The 21,167-nt window shown below is 57.8% G+C and overlaps 1 protein-coding gene across 2 annotated transcripts in view; it reads right to left on the reverse strand.

The window, feature by feature from the left end:
- Nucleotides 1-547: 547 nt before the first annotated feature.
- Nucleotides 548-21,167, reverse strand: part of ZNF787 (zinc finger protein 787) — a 33,727-nt gene continuing 13,107 nt past the window's right edge. For both annotated transcript variants that reach the window (XM_030913186.1, XM_030913187.1), the window contains exons 2-3: nt 15,385-15,473; nt 548-2,261 (exon numbers count right to left, since the gene is read on the reverse strand). In XM_030913186.1, coding sequence (XP_030769046.1) covers nt 1,195-2,261; nt 15,385-15,463 — 1,146 coding nt within the window. In that variant the 5' untranslated portion in view covers nt 15,464-15,473 and the 3' untranslated portion in view covers nt 548-1,194. The remainder of the gene's footprint in view (nt 2,262-15,384; nt 15,474-21,167) is intronic.

Genomic DNA, 21,167 nt, shown 5'->3' on the forward strand with positions numbered 1-21,167 from the left:
TACCCCGTTTGGCCCCTCCCTGTGGCCTCCCAAGCCCCCAGGAATATGGGTCCTCAGGACCTGGGCTGTGGGTCCGGAAACCAGTCGCCATGGCAGAGCACCCTTCTGATAATGAACAACAGCGCTCATCTGCCAGGGCTGCTGCGCCAGCTCTATGCGACCAAGTCCGTCAGGCAGCTGCGCTGTCTGAATTGCCCTAAGCCCTCAGCTGGACTGTGGCATCCCTGCCCTCTCCCCCAGCCACTTTTGGGGTCAGCAGGGGGAGAGTCACGATAGGAGTGAGGAAGCCAGCTGCCCCGGTGAGAGGGCAGCTGAGGCCGCGGGGCTCCTTCCACTGCAGTGGGCAGACCTGGCCCTGCGCAGTTGGCCCTGCCCCATCTACAAGGGGCTCCCAGGCCCTGTGAGCGCCCGTACCGCAGTGAGGAGATCTCAGGTCGCCCTGCCCAGGGCCCTCCGCGGGCGCAGCTGACACTCTGCTACTGCCCCAGCGGAAGCCTCTGTTTACCCCTGTTGCCGTTCTCCCGGACTCAAGAACCACGCAGAGGGGGACATTTGGATAGTGCCATTTATTGTTCTAGCACCCCTTCCTCCACCACGCCCAGGCTTAGGACAAACGGGCACCCACCTCCTGCGGGGCTTTGCTGGGCACAGGGGCTGCCTCTGCTACCCGGAATCCAGGAGGGGAAGGAACGACTGGAGCTCTAAGAAAGGACGGGACCCGGAAGGCGGGAAAAAAAAATGGATTGGGGTGGGTGGGGGGTAGTCAAAAAGTGGGCTGAATAAAAGAAAATTCTAAAAAGAGAAAAGGGCCCCTATTTCCCTTCCCTCTCTGGGACCCTCTAAACGCAAAGGGCCTGGTTTCTCCACTCCTCGCAGCACCCCCACCCAGGACAGCTGAGGCAGAGGAGGGAGAACGGCCTTCCACTTGAGGCCTGGTAGCCGCTCGGCCTCTACAGTTCTCTCCATTTCTGGCTCCGGCTCGCAGGCCGAGAACCTAGGAAGGGCGGGCCAGGCTGAGAGGGGGTGCAGAGTCTCGAGGCGGAGAACTGAACTGGCCCTAATGCCCCCCAGTGCCCCACGTGGACGGCGCGGGGTCCATTGCACCCCATCCGCTGCTCTCTGGGTCTCTTGGTCTTGCACATCGTCGTTCCCGCCAAGCCCGAGGGGCCCTGCGCCCCCCCCCGGGCCCCTCCCCTACCGGCCCTCCCCAGCGCGGCACTCGGGGCACCGTCCACCCGCGGCCTCCTCGTCGTCCTCCTCCTCCCCGCCGGCCCGGTAGTAGCTCTGTCCGCAGCTGCTGCAGACCGAGGGCGCGCCCACGGCGTGGATCTTCTTGTGTCTCCGGAGCGCGGCGCCCTGCACGAAGCCCTCCCCGCACTCCACGCAGATGTGGGCCGGCTCCTCGCCCCCCGCCGCCCCGAGCCCGTCCCCGTGCTGGGCCCGCTGGTGCGCCAGGAGCCCGGCCCCGTGCCCGAAACCCTTCCCGCACTCCAGACACACGTACGGCTTGGGGGCCGGGGCGCGCCGCGACCGGGGCCCCGCGGCCTTGGCCGCTGCTCCCGCCATGGCTGCCGCGGCCGCGGCCCCCTCGCCCGGCGCGCCCACCACGATGATGCCCTCGCCGTCGCCCACCGGGATGGCGATCTCGCCGTCCGCCGCCACCGCTTCTTCGGGCCCCTTGGCCCGCCGGACGCTGGCCGCCAGCACCTTGGCCGCCACGCCGGGCCCCGACAGCTCCGGGTGCAGCCGCAGGTGACGCGCGAGGCTCTTAGGCTGGCTGAAGCCGCGGCCGCAGCGCGGGCACACGAAGGGCTTGAGGCCGCTGTGCGAGCGCCGGTGCTTGGCCAGGCTCTTGCTCTGCGTGAAGCTGCGGCCGCAGTCGGGGCAGGTGTAGGGCTTCTCGCCCGTGTGGATGCGCTGGTGCTGCATGAGGTTGGAGCTCCAGCTGAAGCGCTTGCCGCACTCCAGGCAGGCGTAGGGCTTCTCGCCCGTGTGGATGCGCCGGTGTTGCACCAGGTGTGAGCTCTGCGAGAAGGTCTTGCCGCAGTCGGCACAGGCGTTGGGCCGCTCGCCGGTGTGCGTGCGCTGGTGCCGCGTCAGCTTGGACCAGTGGCTAAAGCTCTTGCCACACTCGTTGCAAATGTAGGGGGCGGGCGGCCGCGGCCGGGGAGGGGGGCCGGCTGTGGGTGCAGACTGGGGCGGGGACAGCTTGGTGGGAGGCCAGCTGGGGACGTCGTCGTCATCCATGATAAGGATGTCCACTGGAAGGCAAGAGGGTAGGGGGATGTGAGTCAGAGAAGCAAGGTCTCCACTCCTGCCTCCGCTGCTACGCTGGCCTCCAGTGCCTCGCTCACCAGGGAGCCTTTCCAGGCTCCCCCTGGCGCGGACCTGCCCTGGTGTCCTTAGAGCGCGCATCACTCCCTGCATGTTACTATTTATTACCCGTCTCCCCAGCTAAGACCTCAGCTCTGTGAGAGTTAAGACCCTCGGTTTACCCCCAACCTCCAGAACAATGACCGCAAACACAGCAGGTCTGATCTGTAAACAACCAGTCACATAAGCAGCATGGGCGAGAGGCGGGATCCACGGAAGGCTCCCAGGCAAGGACCCCTGAAACCCAAAACACCAGCCCCGATGCCGAGGACAGAGGATGAGGAAGGCCCACGGGCAAAGACTCCACTGGGCAGAGAGGCCACAGGGCTTGCATGCAGCCCTGGACACCTGGACCTGAGCCAGGGAGTGGGTTTGGCACCCTGAAGACGTGCCTGCCAGGGAGTGATGTGTCACATTCGGGCTCCAGGAGGACAATGCTGGCTGCAAACAGGGGGAAGCAGACAGGTAATGGCATTGGAGAGGAGCATGAAAGCCCCACCTCCCAACCTGGAAGTAAAACCTGGCTCAACGTGGCCTCCATTACAGAGGCTCTGGCCAGCCTCTGGGTGTGGGGGCTCCTATCTCCTCAGTGAGGACAATTCGGGCACACAGGGCTTTGCCTGCTCATCTTTACACTGAGGACACCCTTCCAGCAGCCAACAAGGCCTTTCACGCATCTGCACCAGGCCTGCCCTGGGGGATCTCCCAGGAGGGATGGGCTTGCCTCCTCCCCAGCTCATTCACTCCAGAGAAGGGTCCGTGTGCAGCTTCTACATTTGCTCTCCCTTGGGGCCTGGTCCAGAGCAACAGAATCAGGTGGGAAGGCCTCAGCAGGTGCATCTCTGACCCCCGTGAGCACCCCAGGTGCACCCCACAGGGTTTTTTCAAAGCGTGAATCACAATTACAACATTCTCACTCCTGACCTTACTAGACTGTAAGCTCCTGTCTCTATCCCAACACCTGGCATGGTGCCCAGCACACAGAGCCCAAACACCATCCCAGATGCCACGCTGGCAAACACACAAGGAAGGGCCATGACGCCCCCCTGCGCTACACACTTCAGCGTCAGGTCCTCATAAGGTGGGAGCACAAAACTGAGCCTTTACAAGGGAGAAACTGAGGCACTAGGGAGTCGAGTTACGGCCCACAGCTACACAATTGCAAAGTGGCAATGCCCAGAAGCGCATTAGTAGTCTGGGTCCAACAAACAGCCATCTACTGACAACTGCAGCCGCCCACCGCTAAATCTCCCACCCCACGTGCAGCACACCCTAAACGCTAAGGGAGTGCTACACAAAGGGGGATCCTGCGACCAGTAGCATCTGCACCACAGAGCACATATTAAAAACATTTATGCACGGCCGGGAGCAGTGGCTCACGCCTGTAATCCCACCACTTTGGGAGGCCGAGGCGGGCAGATCACTTTAGGTCAGGAGTTCAAGACTAAACTGGCCAACATGGCGAAACCCTGTCTCTATTAAAAATACAAAAATTAGCCGGGTGTGGTGGCACATGCCTTTAGTTCCAGCTAAAGGAAGGCTGAGGCAGGAGAATGGCTTGAACCCGAGAGGCAGAGGTTGCAGTGAGCCGAGATCACGCCACTGCACTCCAGCCTGGGCAACAAAGAGAGACTCCATCTAAAAACAAAGCAAAACAAAAACGCTATGCTCAGGCCTCCCTCCAGACCCACTATATGAGAAAGTCCTGGGCCAGGGCCTGTGCTTCAGCAAGCCTTCCAGGTGATTCTGATGCCAGCTCCAGTGTGAGAATCACTATTCCAAGGCAGAGTATTCGAATATGGCTCTTGAATCACCTGCGGCAGAAGAAAAAACTCCAGAAGTCAGGAAGGGGGGAACCTTTTGGAGAGATGGCATGGAGCCCACTGCATTGTCAACATAATTTTAAAAATGTTTTAAGTTATAGAGAGAATTAAAAACAAACATCAAAGCTATCTGCCTCCAGGCGGTGTGACTGAAGGGGACAGAAAGGGACGGATAGGAAAGATTTGCTTGTCACCATAAACCGAGCCATACTATCTGAACCTTACAAGTGCTTCTACCCCTTTAATTAAAATAACTGCTTAGTTTCCGAGGTTGTGAAGAAAGGAAGTATAGCAATGCTCCCTGTGACTCAGCAATGAACAGCCTTTACAGTCATGACGACATGAATTCTGAACACAAAACTTGTGACACAGTGGCAGCTAAGATGGGGCACTGGGGCGGGCGTGCAGTGCGCGGAGAGGGGGAGAGGATGTGGAAGCCATGTCCTCAACTCCCATTAGATTTGCAACTAGCAAAGCAATTGCGTGAGCTCTTTACCTAGAACCAGGGAGATCCCTAAAGAGTGCATGGAGGGGCTCCTTCCTCTAGAGGCAAACTGGGAGTGGGGGAGGGCAGGAGGTGGAAGCTGTTTTCCGCTTTAGGCCGTAGGCGATTTGGCTTCTCTACAGGCATCTCTGCACTACTTTTTCTAAGTATGAGTTAAGCACTGTTAACTGGACAGGGTTTAATTACTTAAAAAACAGGGCTCTTTTACATTTTGCAGATTCCTGGGCTCTGCGCAAACATTCCCATGCTGCATCTCAGTAAGGCCCAGGAAACCGCGCTTCACAGGCACAGACTGGTTCTGACAAGACTTTCTGTCTGCACCACGCATGGGCCAAGATGGGCCCCTCCGCTTGCCGCAGCCGCAGCCAGCCGCAGCCAAAGCCAAAGCCGAAACCAAAGCCGAAACCGAAGCCAAAGCCGACGCCTCACCCTCGCAGGAGCGATGAGGCTAACAGTTTTCTCCACCTCCCAGCACCATCTTTAAAGGGATTCAGCGAATTCCCAGAAAGAGAAGAGCACAGTGAGGAGCACAAGGGTTCTCATTCAATTAAAAAAGAAAGAAACAATGGGGGCCGGGGCCACTCCGATGGTGGCAGCAGTTACCCTTTGGGGAGGGCAGTGTCCCCAGACGCCTGGCCCTGGGCTAAACGTGCTCTGTGGATTACCACATTTAATCCATGGCCAACACTATGGCTGTCCTTCTCTAACTGAAGAACTCGGCTGAGGCCCCGAGGGCATGGGGGCGGGGGCGACCAACCCCTACGCCCCAGGCTCTAACCCTACGCCTCCTGCCGCATCTGCAGCACCACTACTCCAGGAAGTCCAGGTTTCTCTCCACCGGAAATGTTTCTGGAGCAAAATCTGGAAATGCTCTTTTTTTTTTTAAGATAAAATTCCTGAGTTCACGCTGATACTTCCCATAAAAATTCAGGACTAAGGTGTTTAAAAGCATTTAGCCTTTTCTTTGCGACATCTGCACCTCCCTTCTGCCCCACGGAGAATCCTGGTTCTCAAGGACATATAGGGGATGACAGAACTGGAATATCCCACAGACACAGGGGATGTTGGAACTGGGGGATGACGGAAGTGGAATATTCCATAGACCCAGGGGATGGCGGGAGTGGGATACCCCATAGACACAGGGGATGTTGGAACTGGGGGATGACGGAAGTGGAATATTCCATAGACCCAGGGGATGGCGGGAGTGGGATACCCCATAGACACAGGGGGTGGCGTAAGGGGGATCCCCATAGACACAGGAGATGGCGGAACTGGGATACCCCATAGACACGGGGTGGCGGAAGTGGGATATTCCACAGACACACGGGATAGCGGAAGTGGGACATTCCATAGACACGGGATGACAGAGCTGGAATATCCTATAGACACGCAATGACGCAACTGGGATACCCCATAGACACAGGGGGTGGCGGAAGTGGGATCCCCATAAACACGGGATGGTAGAACTGGGATACCCCATAGACACGGGGTGGCGGAAGTGGGATATTCCACAGACACAGGAGATGGCGGAAGTGGGATATTCCACAGACACGGGATGGCGGAAGTGGGATATTCCATAGACATAGGGGATGGCGGAAGTGGGATAGCCCATACACACAGGGGATGGCGGAAGTGGAATATTCCATAGGCGCAGAAGATGGCGGAAGTGGGATACCCCACATTGTGACCCTCTTGGTGGGTGCACACGCGATCTCAGGGTAACAATGCTACTGCTGGGCCGGGCGCGGTGGCTCAAGCCTGTAATCCCAGCACTTTGGGAGGCCGAGAAGGGCGGATCACGAGGTCAGGAGATCGAGACCATCCTGGCTAATACGGTGAAACCCTGTCTCTACTTAAAAATACAAAAACTAGCCGGGCGACGAGGCGAGCGCCTGTAGTCCCAGCTACTCGGGAGGCTGAGGCAGGAGAATGGCGTAAACCCGGGAGGCGGAGCTTGCAGTGAGCTGAGATCCGGCCACTGCACTCCAGCCTGGGTGGCAGAGCAAGACTCCGTCTCAAAAAAAAAAAAAAAAAAAAAAAAAAAAAATGCTACTGCTACCACTGCCAGGCACGGCTCCTGGACTGTGCTGCACGAACCGTCCTCCTTCCCCTCTGTTTTCTCCGCTGCATCCCCTCCGTCAGGTGCAGATCTTGGCCGACTGAGACGTGTTCGGTGCTGAGACTGACCTGTTCACACCCTCCTCCCATCCCTCCTCTCTCTGGTCAGTTGTCTGAGGCTCATTCTCTTTTACGTTCCTCAGGAAGGGCACAGAGGAATGGGGTTCATCGGGCTCTTGCTGGGTAGCCTGTCTGTGCCCTTCCCATCTGAGGTCCCTTTTCCGTGAGTCATAATGCCATTTTCTCCTGGCATAAAGTGCTAAGTCCGAGCATAGTCGTGTTGACTTTCCAAGTCATCCACACTTTCTGCCAGGAAGGATCGGTGACTCCCTTTAGAGTCCAGCGATTCTAACGCAACCAACTGTGATTTGCTCTCTCAATGTGCAGCTTCCATGCGTTCAGGGGTGTTTGAGTTTTGACTATCCACTCTGTTCTTTTGCTTTGGGTCTCTTCTTCAGGGACTCTGCCTATCCATATGTTGGATTTTTTTTCCTAACTTGCTTCCTTTACTTTGTTGTAATGTTTTTTCATTTTATTTATTTTGAGGTGGAGTCTCACTTTGTCACCCAGGCTGGAGTGCAGTGACATGATCTCGGCTCACTGCAACCTCCGCCTCCCAGGTTCAAGTGATTCTCATGCCTCAGCCTCCTGAGTAGTAGCTGGGATTCCAGACGTGAGCCATCATGCCCGGTTTTTTTTTTTTTTTTTTTTGCATTTTCAGTAGCGGCAAGGTTTCTTCACGTTGACCAGGCTGGTCTTGAACTCCCGCCCTCAAGTGATCCACTCGCCTTGGCCTCCCAAAGTGCTGAGATTACAGGCATGAGCCACAACAGCTGGCTAATTTTGTGTGTGTGTGCTTTTAGTAGAGACAGGGTTTCTCCATGTTAGCCAGGCTGGTCTCAAACTCCTGGCCTCAAGTGATCCACCAGCCCTGGCCTCCCAAAGTGCTGGGATTACAAGCGTGAGCCACCATGCCCAGCCTTTTTTTTTTTTTTTTCTCATTTTAAAATGATCCTCCTTTTTCCCTTCAATTTTCTTAAGGAACGATGTTTTTATTCTTGAGTTCCTTCTACATTAGTCTTCATTTTGAAAGGTTTTTGTTCTTATTTCCAAATCTTTGCCGAGGCTGCCCCCTCGTTTCTGAGTTTGCGATTATGTTGTTCTTTCACATGTTGCACTGTCTCAGCTCGTTCAAAATCAGCGGCCCCCAACCTTTTTGGCACCAGGGACCAGTTTTGTGGAAGACAATTTTTCCACGGACAGGGTGGGGAGGTAGTGGCAGATGGTTCGGGGATGAAACTGTTCCACTTCAGATCACCAGGCATTAGATTCTCATAAGGGACCAGGCTTGGTGGCTCACACCTATAATCCCAGCACTTTGGGAGGCCAAGGCAGGCAGATGACCTGAGGTCAGGAGTTCGAGACCAGCCTGGCCAATGTGGTGAAACTGCATCTTAACTTAAAAAAATACAAAAATTAGCTGAATGTGGTGTTGTGTGCCTGTAATCCCAACTACTTGCAAGGTTAAGGAAGGAGAATCACTTGAACCCAGGAGGTGGAGGTTGCAGTGAGCAGAGATCACACCATCACACTCCAGCCTGAGTGACAGAGCAAGACTCCGTCTCAAAAAATAAGATTCTTGTAAGAAGCACACAAGCTAGACCCCTCACAAGTGCAGTTCCCGCTCCTGTGAGAATCTCATGCCGCCGCTGACCTGGCAGGAGGTGGAGTTCAGGCAGTAATGCTTGCTCATGCTCCACTCACCTCCCCAAGTGTGGTCTGGCTCCTAACTGGCCACGGAGCAGTACTGGTACCAGGGACTGGGGACCCTGTACTAAATGATCTTGATCCTGTTGGGATGCACTTCTGGCCTGCCTGTCTGTAGAAATGCTATCCTGCTCCTTTTCTTTGTTATTATAATCACTTTTGGGAAGGCTGAACTCAGTATTTTTTTCTGTTGCTCATTTTTTATGTGTAAGTTTCCTTGAATTTCTGGGAGGAGGCTCGGTTCAGGGTAGCTGTTCTAACTTCTCAGAGGTTCTCACGCAGCAGGTAAAAAAACGCATCAACCAACCTGCACAGAGGCACATGCTACAGCCGCTGTCCCCGCTGTCATCAGCACCTTCTCCTGCCTTCCTCTGTTGCCAAGGAAGGGGGCCCTGCTCGATTCTGATTCCCCACATGAGGTTCTGCCCTGCACAGCACTTCACCTGGTTGCTTCGAGAGCTGCAGGACCTGCGCTGCCCCAGCCCCTTTTGGGCCTTCCCACCAGCCCCTCTCCCCACTACCCTGGTTTGGACAAAACAGTTCCTACTTCAGCAGCTGGTCCTAAAGTGACCCTGACTCCCCTGCCCACCTTTGCAGTGAATACCTGGAGGCCGTCTGTGGCTCTCCTGTGCTTCCCTCCTCCCAGTCAGATGCTAACACCACAGAGGCCTCGATGGTAAGTTTATCGCCATCTTACTGTATTTTGGAACTCATGGGGGTACCTTAGGACCTAGTAACTTTGCAACTGTGGTCCAGGGGACTTGAGTTTTGCTACCTGGTTGCTGTGTTTTCATGCAGGGATACAGGAGACTCAAGGGCCACGCTGCGGCTGCTCTGCCATCACCCAAGACTCAGAACTGTCATCTGGCCGGGCATGGTGGCTCACACCTGTAGTCCCAACTACTCAGGAGGCCAAAGCAGGCGGTTAACTTGAGCCCAGGAAATTGAGACCAGCCTGGGCAACATAGTGAGACCCCGTCTCTTAAAAAAAAAAAAAAAAAAAAAACTAGCTGGGTGGGGTGGTGTGTGCCTGGAGTCCCCAGCTACGTAGGACACTGAGGTGGGAGGACAGCCTGAGCCCAGAGCATCAAGGCTGCAGTGAGCCGAGATGGCACCACTGCACTCCAGCCTCGGCGACAGAGTGAGAACCTGTCTCCAAAAAATAGAAAGAGATAGGCTGGGCGCGATGGCTCATGCCTGTAATCCCAACACTTTGGGAGGCCAAGGTGGGCAGATCACGAGGTCAAGAATTTAAGACCAGCCTGACCAACATGGTGAAACCCCGTTTCTACTAAAAATATAAAAATTAGCCGGGCATGTTGGCAGGTGCCTGTAATCCCAGCTACTCAGGAGGCTGAGGCAGGAGAATCACTTGAACCCGGGAGACAGAAGTTGCAGTGAGCCTAGATCGTGCCACTGCACTCCAGCCTGGGTGATAGAGTGAGACTCTGTCTCAAAAAATAAATAAATAAATAAAAATAAAATGAAAAGAAAAAAGAGGGTGCGCTGAAACATGGAGCCCGTGCTCACCCGAGGGCAGCCAGAACCCCAGCTCCCAGACACCGGCTGAAACTTTCCTGCTGGCACTGCTCCCACCTCAGAAGCAGAATGTCTATTTTGTTATCTGACCAGCTCTGAGGCTGCCTGAGCTGTCGCTGCTCGGTCCCACACTCCTCACCCACTCAACATCAGGAACTCAATCGAGGGTCATCAGGGGAAAAGGCCCCAGGAGGCAGGTTGGAAAGTGCCGCTCAGCCTAGAGCCATGGGGCTCACCCTCCTGAGAGCTTCAGGAGACCCCGGCCTCAGCCTGCAGGAGGCTGCACGCCACCCACCAGCCCCCAGCTCCACGGCCCAGGCAGGTGTCTCGGCCCCTCTTTCCCCAGCACCCAGACCTCCTGGGGTTTTGTGCAAATTCAACAAGATAACCACCTAAGGGGGCTGCGCTGACTGCGGGCACACAGGACGCGATTATGAAGCACTAGCCATTATTCCTAACAGTATTAGCTCAGAGGATCGGAACACACACCCAGAAATATCCAAATACAGAAAAAAATCACAAAATTTCTAAGGTTTCAAAAATGCCCCCGGTCAATCTATCTAACCAGAAAGAACACTGGCTTTGTGGCTCTTTCCAATCTCACATGCAGTTCTTCACCACGCCGCACGTGGCAAACGCCGTGTCGTGCACGTCGCACCCACCACAGGCCACGCCTCGCGTCTCCACTGCGGGCCTCAGCCCAGCAGGCAGGCGGATGGACTGCGTGGACGGCGGCCAGCATGTAAATGAAACAGAATGGAGGCAGGAGGAGGAAACGCCGCACGTGCTGCTAGCACAGGAAGAACTGTCCTGCGGAACTTTCATTACGGTCCCCTGTAAATTCGTATGTTTCTTTTTATCTGGCTGGGTTCCTGCATGCAGGCACGGGGCGAGGGATAAACTACTCCCGGCCTCGACTGCAAAGCCACTGCAGAGCCAGTTTACTAACACAGAGGAAGCCGAGTCCCCGGGGACAAAGCCACCTGGCCCAGGGGACACACAGCACCCTGCCGTGCCTTGCCTGTCAGGGGCCTTCCGGTCATCAGCAGGGGCAACCCTACTGCAGTGACCTCCAGTAAGAGATGGGGCAGGGAGGTTCAAACCTCTGGAATTTCGGGAGGTTTGGGGGAGAAGGAGCGTGGAGACTTCCGTTGAGACAACCTCATGCTGAAGCCCAGCGTGCTAGCCCAGCAAGAGCACCCCCAGGGAGCACCCGAGGCCCCGTCCCCTGACCCAGGTCTCCAGGGACACTGAGGCAAAGCCATGGGCCTGGGGGAAGGAGCCCGGGGCCCAAACAGCTCCATGGAAGGGACACGTGCCAGGGGTTCCAGGCATGCCGCTCTCCCCACAGCAGCCACAGAAAGCTTTCCAGCCACCCAAGCCTCCACAGGGACACCTTCTCTGAACAGGGCACACGTCCGGGGGCTACCCACAGTCCAATTCCTTTCCCTCTCACAAGAAGGTCGCAAGTGTGGGCTGCCTGGGATTCCTCTGGGTCGGGGGGACTCAGAACCCACTCTCCTCTCACCCTCCTCAGAAGGAGAGGCCCAAGGACAGGCAACCCCATGCTGCAGGGTGATGCTGCCTGGTGATACAGCTGCAGGGTGATGGAGCCTGGGTGATAATGGGGGTGCCAGAGAGAAGAGGCACGGCAGGACACCGCAGGAGCTTCCTGGGGACCCACCGCCTGGGGTTGAGGCACTGCCTTGGTGTGGCCAGGATATCACAGTGAGGGGCCTGGGGCCCTGAGCCCAGAGATAAGCGGCTCTCAGGAGAGAGGCCGCCCTGGAGCTGTCGGGCCTGCAGGCCGGCTGCCGGAGAACATATCGAGTCCTTCTGGGCTAGGGCCAGTGCTGTCTGGGTTCCCTGTTAACAGCAGCTGAGAGCATCTCCACTGCCCAGTGGCTTCCCAGGGCTCTCGAGCCACACTACCACATCCCCTGCAGTGCAGCCCAAAGCCCCTTCCTCCGTGAACGAAGCCTTGCCTGGCCCCCGAGGCAGGACCCTCTCGTTAAACAGTCTGCACCCTGAGCGGCCTGCGCACCCCCAGGGAGTGATCTCCAGGAAGCTGAAGGACAGGCACACGCGGGGGGGGGGGGGGGGGGGGACGGGGACACTTCTGCTAAGACAGCATCTCATGGAGCAGAGAGCTGGTGGAAGGGGACAGAAAAGGGGAGTCATGCCGGGCGCAGTGGCTCACGTCTGTAATCCCAGCACTGGGAGGCCGAGGCAGGCAGACTAAGGTCAGGAGTTCGAGACCAGCCTGGGCAACACGGTGAAACCCTGTCTCTACTAAAAATACAAAAATTAGGCAGGCGTGGTGGCGGGTGCCTATAATCCCAGCTACTCGGGAGGCTGAGGCAGGCGAATCACTTGAACCAAAGAGGTGGAGGTTGCAGTGAGCCGAGATCACACCACTACACTCCAGCCTGGGTGACAGAGCAAGATTGTCTCAAAAAGAAAAAAAAGAAAGTGCGAGTCACACAACACCCTCTGCGGAAGAAAACTGTAGCAGGGCCACGCGGGCTGGGGGCCGAGACCAGCTGGGAGGGGGACGGGGTGATGGCATGCAGGGCTGCAGGGCTGGGCAGGCGGCGGGTTCTCAGTCCCATCAAGCCAGGACACCTTCACAGGGTTCTGGGCATGGCACCAGGATCTCGCCTCCTCCCCAAGAGGCTCAGGAGGGGACAAGGGTAGGGACAGAGGTCGCGGGAAGGCCAGCGCTGTGACTGTGTGTAAGACCACAGGGCTGGGGTCACAGTGCTGAGAAGCGACCACACTCGGGATGTATTCCCAGAGCAGGTGCCAGGACACACGGAAATCAGGAGCTGAGGAAGGGTCCACACGGCGTCTACCCCAAGGCCTGCAGCCCGGCTCGGGTGGCAACCCCCTCTTTGGCACTCCAACCAGCATCTCCCGTCTCCGGCACAAGGACACGGACGCCCTGCCCCACACCCCAGCACTGCAGGGTTGGGGTTGGCGTGGGGCAACCATGCTGGACGCCTCCTGCTGCTGGTTCTCTCTGCCTCCTTCTCAACCTTCCCTAGGCCACTCCTCACATGCAAGACAGTGAAAGTTGCGCCGGTTGCCTCCTCCCTGTCTGAGGACCCCACAAGGTAGGCTGAGGGCCTGGACACTAATTCCGCAGAAGAGGTTGGGGCCAGGTGGGCTGGCAGCCCTGCTGGTTCTTCTCTCTGCCCGCTGGGCATGCTCCCCTGCCTCTCCAGGGCACACTCCTCTCCAGAGGCCTGCCCCATGGGCCCCCACATCCCTCAGCAAGAGGCCAGAGAAAAAGGGCCCACATACACTGTGGCCAGGCCAACCCCGGCCATTCCCCCCCACAATGTCTGTCACTGTCACATCGTAGGAGGGACACATGTAGGCGGGACCCCACACGGGAGTTACCCGGACGCCAGAGCAGCTTGGGAGCATGCGCAGCCCATCCTCGAGGAGCGAGGGTGTCACACGGGGGTGATGCTCCAGAGACGGCACCAGGCGCAGGCCCTCCCCGGAGCCAGCTGCCCAGTGGGGAACAGCACTCCCACAGACGCAGGGCCGGCAGGGAGCGGGGCAGTGGGCTGGACAAGGGGACCTGAGACCTACTTTCTACAAAGAGAGGGAGTTTACAAGTGACTTGTAAAATTAAAGATGAACTTACTCAAAGACAAGCATTCTGGAGACCACAGGCTATTTTAACAAGGACTAGGGGCTAGATTAGACGACGTTCCTAAAAAATGACATGCTGTTAGGTGAGATCAGCTTCCTGTAGGGTCTTTTTTTTTTAGAAGTCCTTACATGTTGGAGAATTTACAGACACAATGACATGATGGATACATTCTCTACGACACTGTGGAAAAAGAGTCACAGTAGGCAGAAAGGGACTGGCAGTGCCGCGAATCGCTGGCACAGGAAGAGGGACTCATCACACTACGTCCACACACTCGAGATTTCCACAGCATTTTCAAAAAGGTTCAAAGGCCCAGGGCGTATGCGAGGGAGAAGGCAGGGGCAGGCCTCGAGGGCTGTGGCGGTGCAGGACGGCGCCCACCTGCTGAGGCACAGGACGGTGCTCACCCACTGAGGCGCGGGGCAGCCTGGGGCCGGGGTGTGCGCCCCCCAGGGCATGCGCTCCTGCCAATGCACTCAAAACCCCCATCCCAGTTTCTCCCCCAGGACCAGGGCTGCCACAGCCCCACGCAGAGGGAGCTCCTGCTCATACTCCATCCACGGATCTCAGAAATCACTGAAAAAAGGGCTGAGGTGCTTTACAACATCGATCCCAAACTTCACCCCGGTCTTTCTCTGGGACGACTCGGCTATGCTGGTCTGGGCTGGCAAGCTCTGCCACCTTTCTGCATCGAGCCTCGCCAGCGTGCCCATGCATTCCCGTGTGGACTGTGGCTGTGTGGTATCTGTGAGGCCTGCAGCCTGCAAGATGCATAGTATTTCCTCTCCTACCCTCTGCAGAAAAGGTCTGCTGAGCCTGGGCCAGCGTAGGGCCAGCGTAGGGCCAGCGTGGGCCTGGGACCTGGGGCTGGCATGCAGACACAGCAATGAGAGAAGCCGCCGCACCTTATTCCTCAGGTCTGAGGCAGGCACGCGGCCTCCAGGAGGGGAGGGACGCCGTGAGGTGTCAGGGGCCACTGTGGGGTCACCATGGGGCCTCAGCAACCAAACCCAGGCTCCGCGTAGCCCACAAATGAGTTTTGCTCAACCCCAATAATGCTTTATTAAACAAACAAAATACGTTGTCAATGTCCAAAGAGTGAAGGATTTCACATAAAAACCCAAACTGACAGCTTTCCCTGAAAAGTCAGCGTCAGCCTGTGGGCTCCCTGAGCTCCTATGCCACCCTGTCTAAGGAGTTTCTGCAGGGAGGGTCACAGGGCCGCCTGGAATCACAGCAGAGGGTCCAGGATGTGGAGGCAGGGCTGTGGGGAGAGCAACGGGGCACCCTCAATAGACGGCGGTGCTGCCCAGGCTGGAAGGGCAAGGGCAGAGGAAGTCAGGCAGAGAAGGTGGCCCCCGGATTGTCCCCAAGATCGTCCAGCAGAAAGGAAACTTGAAGCCACAACACCAGCCCCTCCCTCTACAGCCAGGAGTGCAGAGCCCAGGGTGGGAGGGGAGGCCAGGGTCGGGCAGTCCCAGGGCCCCAGGAAGGGAGAATAGGAAAGGGGGGTTTCCTCCCACCCAAAGGCAAAGGAAGCCAGGGTCAGGTGGGAGGCAGTGGGGTCAGCCGGGAAGGACTCGGCCGCTCACCTGGGTTCTCGTGACTCGCCATCTGCTGGTCTTCAGAATCCAGCGGCCCCGGAGACCAGGCTTCTTCCCGCAGCTCCATGTCTGGGTCCCTGTTAGAAGGGATAAGACGGAAGGACCAAGTTTATGGGGTGGCAGGCTGCACCGAGGGCCCTGCAGGGAGGCAGCCGGCAGACCCCGGCGTGGCAGGTACAGCGCCCGGCAGGACAAGGCACACAGCGCCTACCCCAGGACACCAAGAACTGGCCTGGAGCTAGCGTGGCTGCTCCCCACTGCAGGGGCCAGCCAAGGCCTCACACAGCTGCAGGAAGGACTCAAGGACCCACAAAGGCTACAACCACCACCGGCTCCCATCGCAGCCCCACCACTCCCCAGCTGGACCCGCGGTGAACAACCCCACCTCCACGCCTCAGCTTCCTCACTGGCAAGATGGAGAACGTGTTACTGTCAGGTATGCACAAGACAGTGTACGTGTGATGCTCGTGCCAAACAGGGACTGGAGTCCCCACACCCCTGGCAGACACTAACCCATCACATCAGAAACAGGGCAGCAGGTGCCTGAGGGTCTCCACATGACACTCCCAACCCGTGCCACACGCACCGTCAGGGTCCCTACACACACCACCAACCCGTGCCACGTACCAGGAGGGTCTCTACACACACCACCAACCCGTGCCATGTACCAGGAGGGTCTCTACACACACCACCAACCCATGCCACACGCACTGTCAGGGTCTCTACGCACGACACCAACCCGTGCCACGCACCGTGAGGGTCTCTACACATACCATCAACCCATGCCACATGCACCATCAGGGTCTCTACGCACAACACTAACACGTGCCACACACCGTGAGGGTCTCTACACATGACACCAACCCGTGCCACGTACCAGGAGGGTCTCTACACACACCACCAACCCGTGCCATGCACACACGCAGCTAAAGTGGACAGCAGAGCCTTTGCCATGCGTCTGAGTTGTTGAAGGGTTCATACACTGATCTCTTTTAAAACAGGCTCCCTGGCTGGTTGCGGTGGCTCCCACCTGTAATCCCAGCACTCTGAGAGGCCAAAGCAGGTGGATCACTGGAGGTCAGGAGTTCGAGACCAGCTTGGCCAACATGGTGAAACCCCATCTCTACTAAAACATAAAAATTAGCCGGGCGTGGTGGCAGGGGTCTGTAATCCCAGCTACTCAGGAGGCTAAGGCAGGAGAATTGCTTAAACCCGAGAGGCAGAGGTTGCAGTGACCAGAGATCACACTCCAGCCTGGGCGACAGAGCAAGACTTTGTCTCAAAAATTAAATTTAAAATAAAATAAAATAAACAAATAATAAAAAAATAAAATGAAACAGGCTCTGAGGCAGCCCTCCCAGCCCTTCCCCCACCCTCCTGCAGGCGCGGCGGGAACCTGAACCCTCACACAGATCAGGGAAGGGCAGCGCCGCCAGGTGGAGCTGTGGCAAACGTGCCCTCCAGCTTTCCACACGCTGGGGTTTCATAAACCAGGAGCGGCTCAGCTCAACTCCATGGGGCAGACACAGGGCTGCCAACTTCGACAGCCAAATAAGGACAATTTAAAAAAACGTCCTGCCGGCCTGAGTGCAGCGGTGTTTACAACTAACTGCCAGTTACGGATCTCTTTGTTCCTTCTCCACGCCAACTGCTTCACTTGACTAGCCTTAAAACAAAAAAACCGGCCGGGCGCGGTGGCTCAAGCCTGTAATCCCAGCACTTTGGGAGGCCGAGGCGGGCGGATCACGAGGTCAGGAGATCGAGACCATCCTGGCTAACACGGTGAAACGCCGTCTCTACTAAAAAAATACAAAAATCTAGCCGGGCGAGGTGGCAGGCGCCTGTAGTCCCAGCTACTCGGGAGGCTGAGGCAGGAGAATGGCGTAAACCCGGGAGGCGGAGCTTGCAGTGCGCTGAGATCCGGCCACTGCACTCCAGCCTGGGCGGCAGAGCGAGACTCCGTCTCAAAAAAAAAAAAAACAAAACAACAACAACAACAACAACAAAAAACCTCCTACCTTCCACTGCAGAGATTTGGGGCTTGGCTCCCCGAATCCCCCGGCACCTGCAGGAGGCAGGGGCTGTAGCCACCTGGCTTCTTGGGGGAAGCCTCCAGCAGGAGCCACAAGAAACCTGCCCCAGCAGGCCGGGCGCGGTGGCTCAAGCCTGTAATCCCAGCACTTTGGGAGGCCGAGGCGGGCGGATCACGAGGTCAGGAGATCGAGACCATACTGGCTAACATGGTGAAACCCCGTCTCTACTAAAAATACAAAAAACTAGCCGGGCGACCTGGCGGGCGCCTGTAGTCCCAGCTACTCGGGAGGCTGAGGCAGGAGAATGGCATGAACCCGGGAGGCGGAGCTTGCAGTGAGCTGAGATCCGGCCACTGCACTCCAGCCTGGGCGACAGAGCGAGACTCCGTCTCAAAAAAAAAAAAAAAAAAAAAAAAAAAAAGAAACCTGCCCCAGGAGGCACGGCCTCCCACGGCCAGACCAGGGCTCACGCCCCAGGGCCCACACTTTTTTCTTAAAACAGCTTCACTGAGATGCGATCCCCTGCCACAACATTCCCCCATGTAAAGTGTATGATGCAATGATATTTAGTATATTCAGTTTCGCCACCATCACCACAATCAACTTTACAACAACCTCAAAAAGCCCCAGAGCCCACGGCAGTCACCATGCACTCCCCCGGCAGGGCCCTGCAGCCTCTCAACTCCTTTCTGTCCCTCGGGACTCGCTGCCGTGTGCCCTGCACAGGAGAGGGGCCGCATCTGTCCTGCGTGTCTGGCTCTTCCACACAGCACGGTGCTGCGGCGTGCTGCTCCTCTCTCAGGCTGAACCCCACTCCACTGTACGGCGGCCACGGTGGTCCACACACCCACCCATCGCTGGCGGACAGCTGTGGGCTGCTTCCACGTCAGGCCTTGTGAATACTCCAGCTTCAATGCCAGCGTCCATCCATTTATTCCTGTGGACGTTCGCGTTCCTCTCTCTCGGCAGGAGAGGCCCGCCGCGGGCCCGAGCCCCTTCTCGAGTCTTCAATTCTGTGTCTTATCAGAGCTGTTTACTGAGGTGGAGGCGGGCACAACGCTCGACCAACCATTAGCAAGCCCATTCTCCGGCCATCTGGCCCCAGTCCCTGGTGTGACCTCACTCCCAGGTGGGGAGGACTCCTGGTGAGGCACAGCGGCCACCTGCCTCATCTACCAACAACCTCAATACCGGAAGAGAAACCCAGGCCAGGCCCCCTTGGGCTGAATGCGCTCAGCTCTGAGGAAACCTCCTCCGGCACCCAGCACCTCATTCCCGGCCGGGGTCTGCAGACCAGCACGCGGGAACCACGGCACCCAGCACCTCATTCCCGGCCGGGGTCTGCAGACCAGCACGCAGGAACAAAGTACCTCCTTGGCAAAACCCACCTGAACCAATTTTCCCGAGTCCCTCCAGTGACAAGTTCACCACTATCGAGGCACGGAAGGGAGCCAGCCCCACGGCAGGGTGCTGTCAACCCGCCCTCAGGAAGGGCATGAGAGTGAGGAGAACTCAGGATGTGCCTGTTTAAATAAACTCACGTGCAGATACGCCATGCGGGTCACTTGGCGGCCCCTGGCCACCCCTGGCCACCCGACCCCACGGTTCCAGGCACTGCTCTAAACGGCTGACGAACTGTGAGTGGACTGGGGTCCATGATAGCCCTCTGGGTAGGTCTGACTGCTATCCCCCATTATGCAGATGAGGAAACAGAGGCCCAAGGTCTCTCTGCGGGGAAGGGGAGAAGGGAAAGGCTGGGGGGCGGTACAGAGACACAGGTTACATCCAGACCATCAGGCCCCAAATCTATGCCCAGAACCACCCACCACTACGCTCGCCTCGGACGGACACTGTGTATTCAAATCCCACACGGGAACACACAGGACGCGCTCTCCAGGGTCCTCATTTACTGAGCACCTGCGAGGACCAGCAGACATGGGGTCACCTGAAGACACGAGGGTCACCGGGAGACACGGGGTCACTGGGAGACAATGGGGTCACTGGGAGAAACAAGAGTCACCAGGAGACATGGGGTCACTGGGAGAAACAAGAGTCACCAGGACATATGGGGTCACCGGGAGGGACGAGGGTCACCGGGAGACACGGGGTCATCACTGGGAGACAATGGGGTCACTGGGAGAAACAAGAGTCACCAGGAGACATGGGGTCACTGGGAGAAACAAGAGTCACCAGGAGATATGGGGTCACCGGGAGGGACGAGGGTCACCGGGAGACACGGGGTCACTGGGAGAAACAAGAGTCACCAGGAGAAATAAGGGCCACCGGGAGAGCCGAAGTCTGGCCCCCAAAGTTCACAGACAGCAGGAAGGAAGCGCATGGGGAGGGGGTTCTGGGGGGAGACAGGGACAGGCAGCTCTGCTGGGGAGGCTGGGGTGGGTCCTCAGAAAGAAGGCACCCCAAGAGCAGGCCCTAGATGGGCAGCGTGGAGGGGAGGGGGCAGGCCGCAGCTCGAAGGCCGGGCATGCTGGGGGCTGCGGGAGAGGCTGCAGGTGTGTGGGGCGGTTCCTGCCAGGAGGACTGCGGGTCATCTGAAGCACAGGGTTCCCTTAGAGGTGGACACTGTTCTGACGTTGTCTTATGGATGCGGAACATGAGGCCAGCAGGACCAAACCCTCGGGTCCCCTACAACACGTGGAGGGCAGCACCGGCGGCAGCAGCCAGCAGTGTCTGTGCTGGGCACAGAGCCACGGGGACTCCCAGAAGACTCAGCTCCAGAAACGGGAGGCACTGAAGGCAGCCCTGCCAGGAGCTGCCACTCCCCACTCTCTCCACCCCACCTTTGCCCAGCGCTCCCCAGCTCCTACCACCCCGCCCCTGCCCAGCGCTCCCCGGCTCCCTCCACCCCACCCCTGCCCAGCGCTCCCCGGCTCCCTCCACCCCGCCCCTGCCCAGCGCTCCCCGGCTCCCTCCACCCCGCCCCTGCCCAGCGCTCCCCGGCTCCCTCCACCCCGCCCCTGCCCAGTGCTCCCCGGCTCCCTCCACCCTGCCCCTGCGAAGAGCTCTCCTCTGGTCCTCCCAGCTGCCTCCTCTGGACTCCAGGTGAGGGCCACCTCCTCAAGGTCCCCACCTGCTCCACCCGCCTGTCTTTCTCTTCCTAAGGCCTGCTACCCTGCCACTGTCTGTCTCTGCTTAGCTGGCCTGTCCTCCCAACACCCATGTCCCTAGCACCCAGGGCAGCACCTGTCACAGGTGGGTGAGCACCCAAACAGATGGGCCCGGGCAAAGCACAGGCTTGAGACCAGACAGCAAATCCCAATACTCAGACCCTCCCCGGACCCGTCTCAGGAAGAGGTGAGACCCACGTGGACTGACAGGCAGACCTCCCTGGGACAGACCCCCTCGGCCTTTGGGTCCCTCGGATGGAAGAGTTCAGGCTCAACTGCCGTGAACACGCTTGCAGCCCGACCAGGCTAGCTCTACCTCTCCACAGGCTACCGACAGGAAAGCCCAAATCTCAGGAACTGCTTTTTGCAGAGACAGTCTCCATCCCAGTGAGGTTCCCTATGGTGAGGAACCTTCGAGAACCATGCCAGGGGAGATGGGCGGAGTCACCCCTCCTCCACAGAGCCGGCCAGAGAATGCAAGCTGGCACCCCTCCCACACCCAGCATCAAGAGTGAGAGTGAGCTCAACGTGTTTCTTATATTCATTTTCCTAATATTTTAATCACAGGTAATTATGTCTGTATTAAGGGAAAAGCCTAAAGGGGTGTTTTGGA

This window comes from Rhinopithecus roxellana, chromosome 12 (genome assembly GCF_007565055.1).
Source record: "Rhinopithecus roxellana isolate Shanxi Qingling chromosome 12, ASM756505v1, whole genome shotgun sequence".
NCBI classification, from domain to species: Eukaryota; Metazoa; Chordata; class Mammalia; order Primates; family Cercopithecidae; genus Rhinopithecus; species Rhinopithecus roxellana.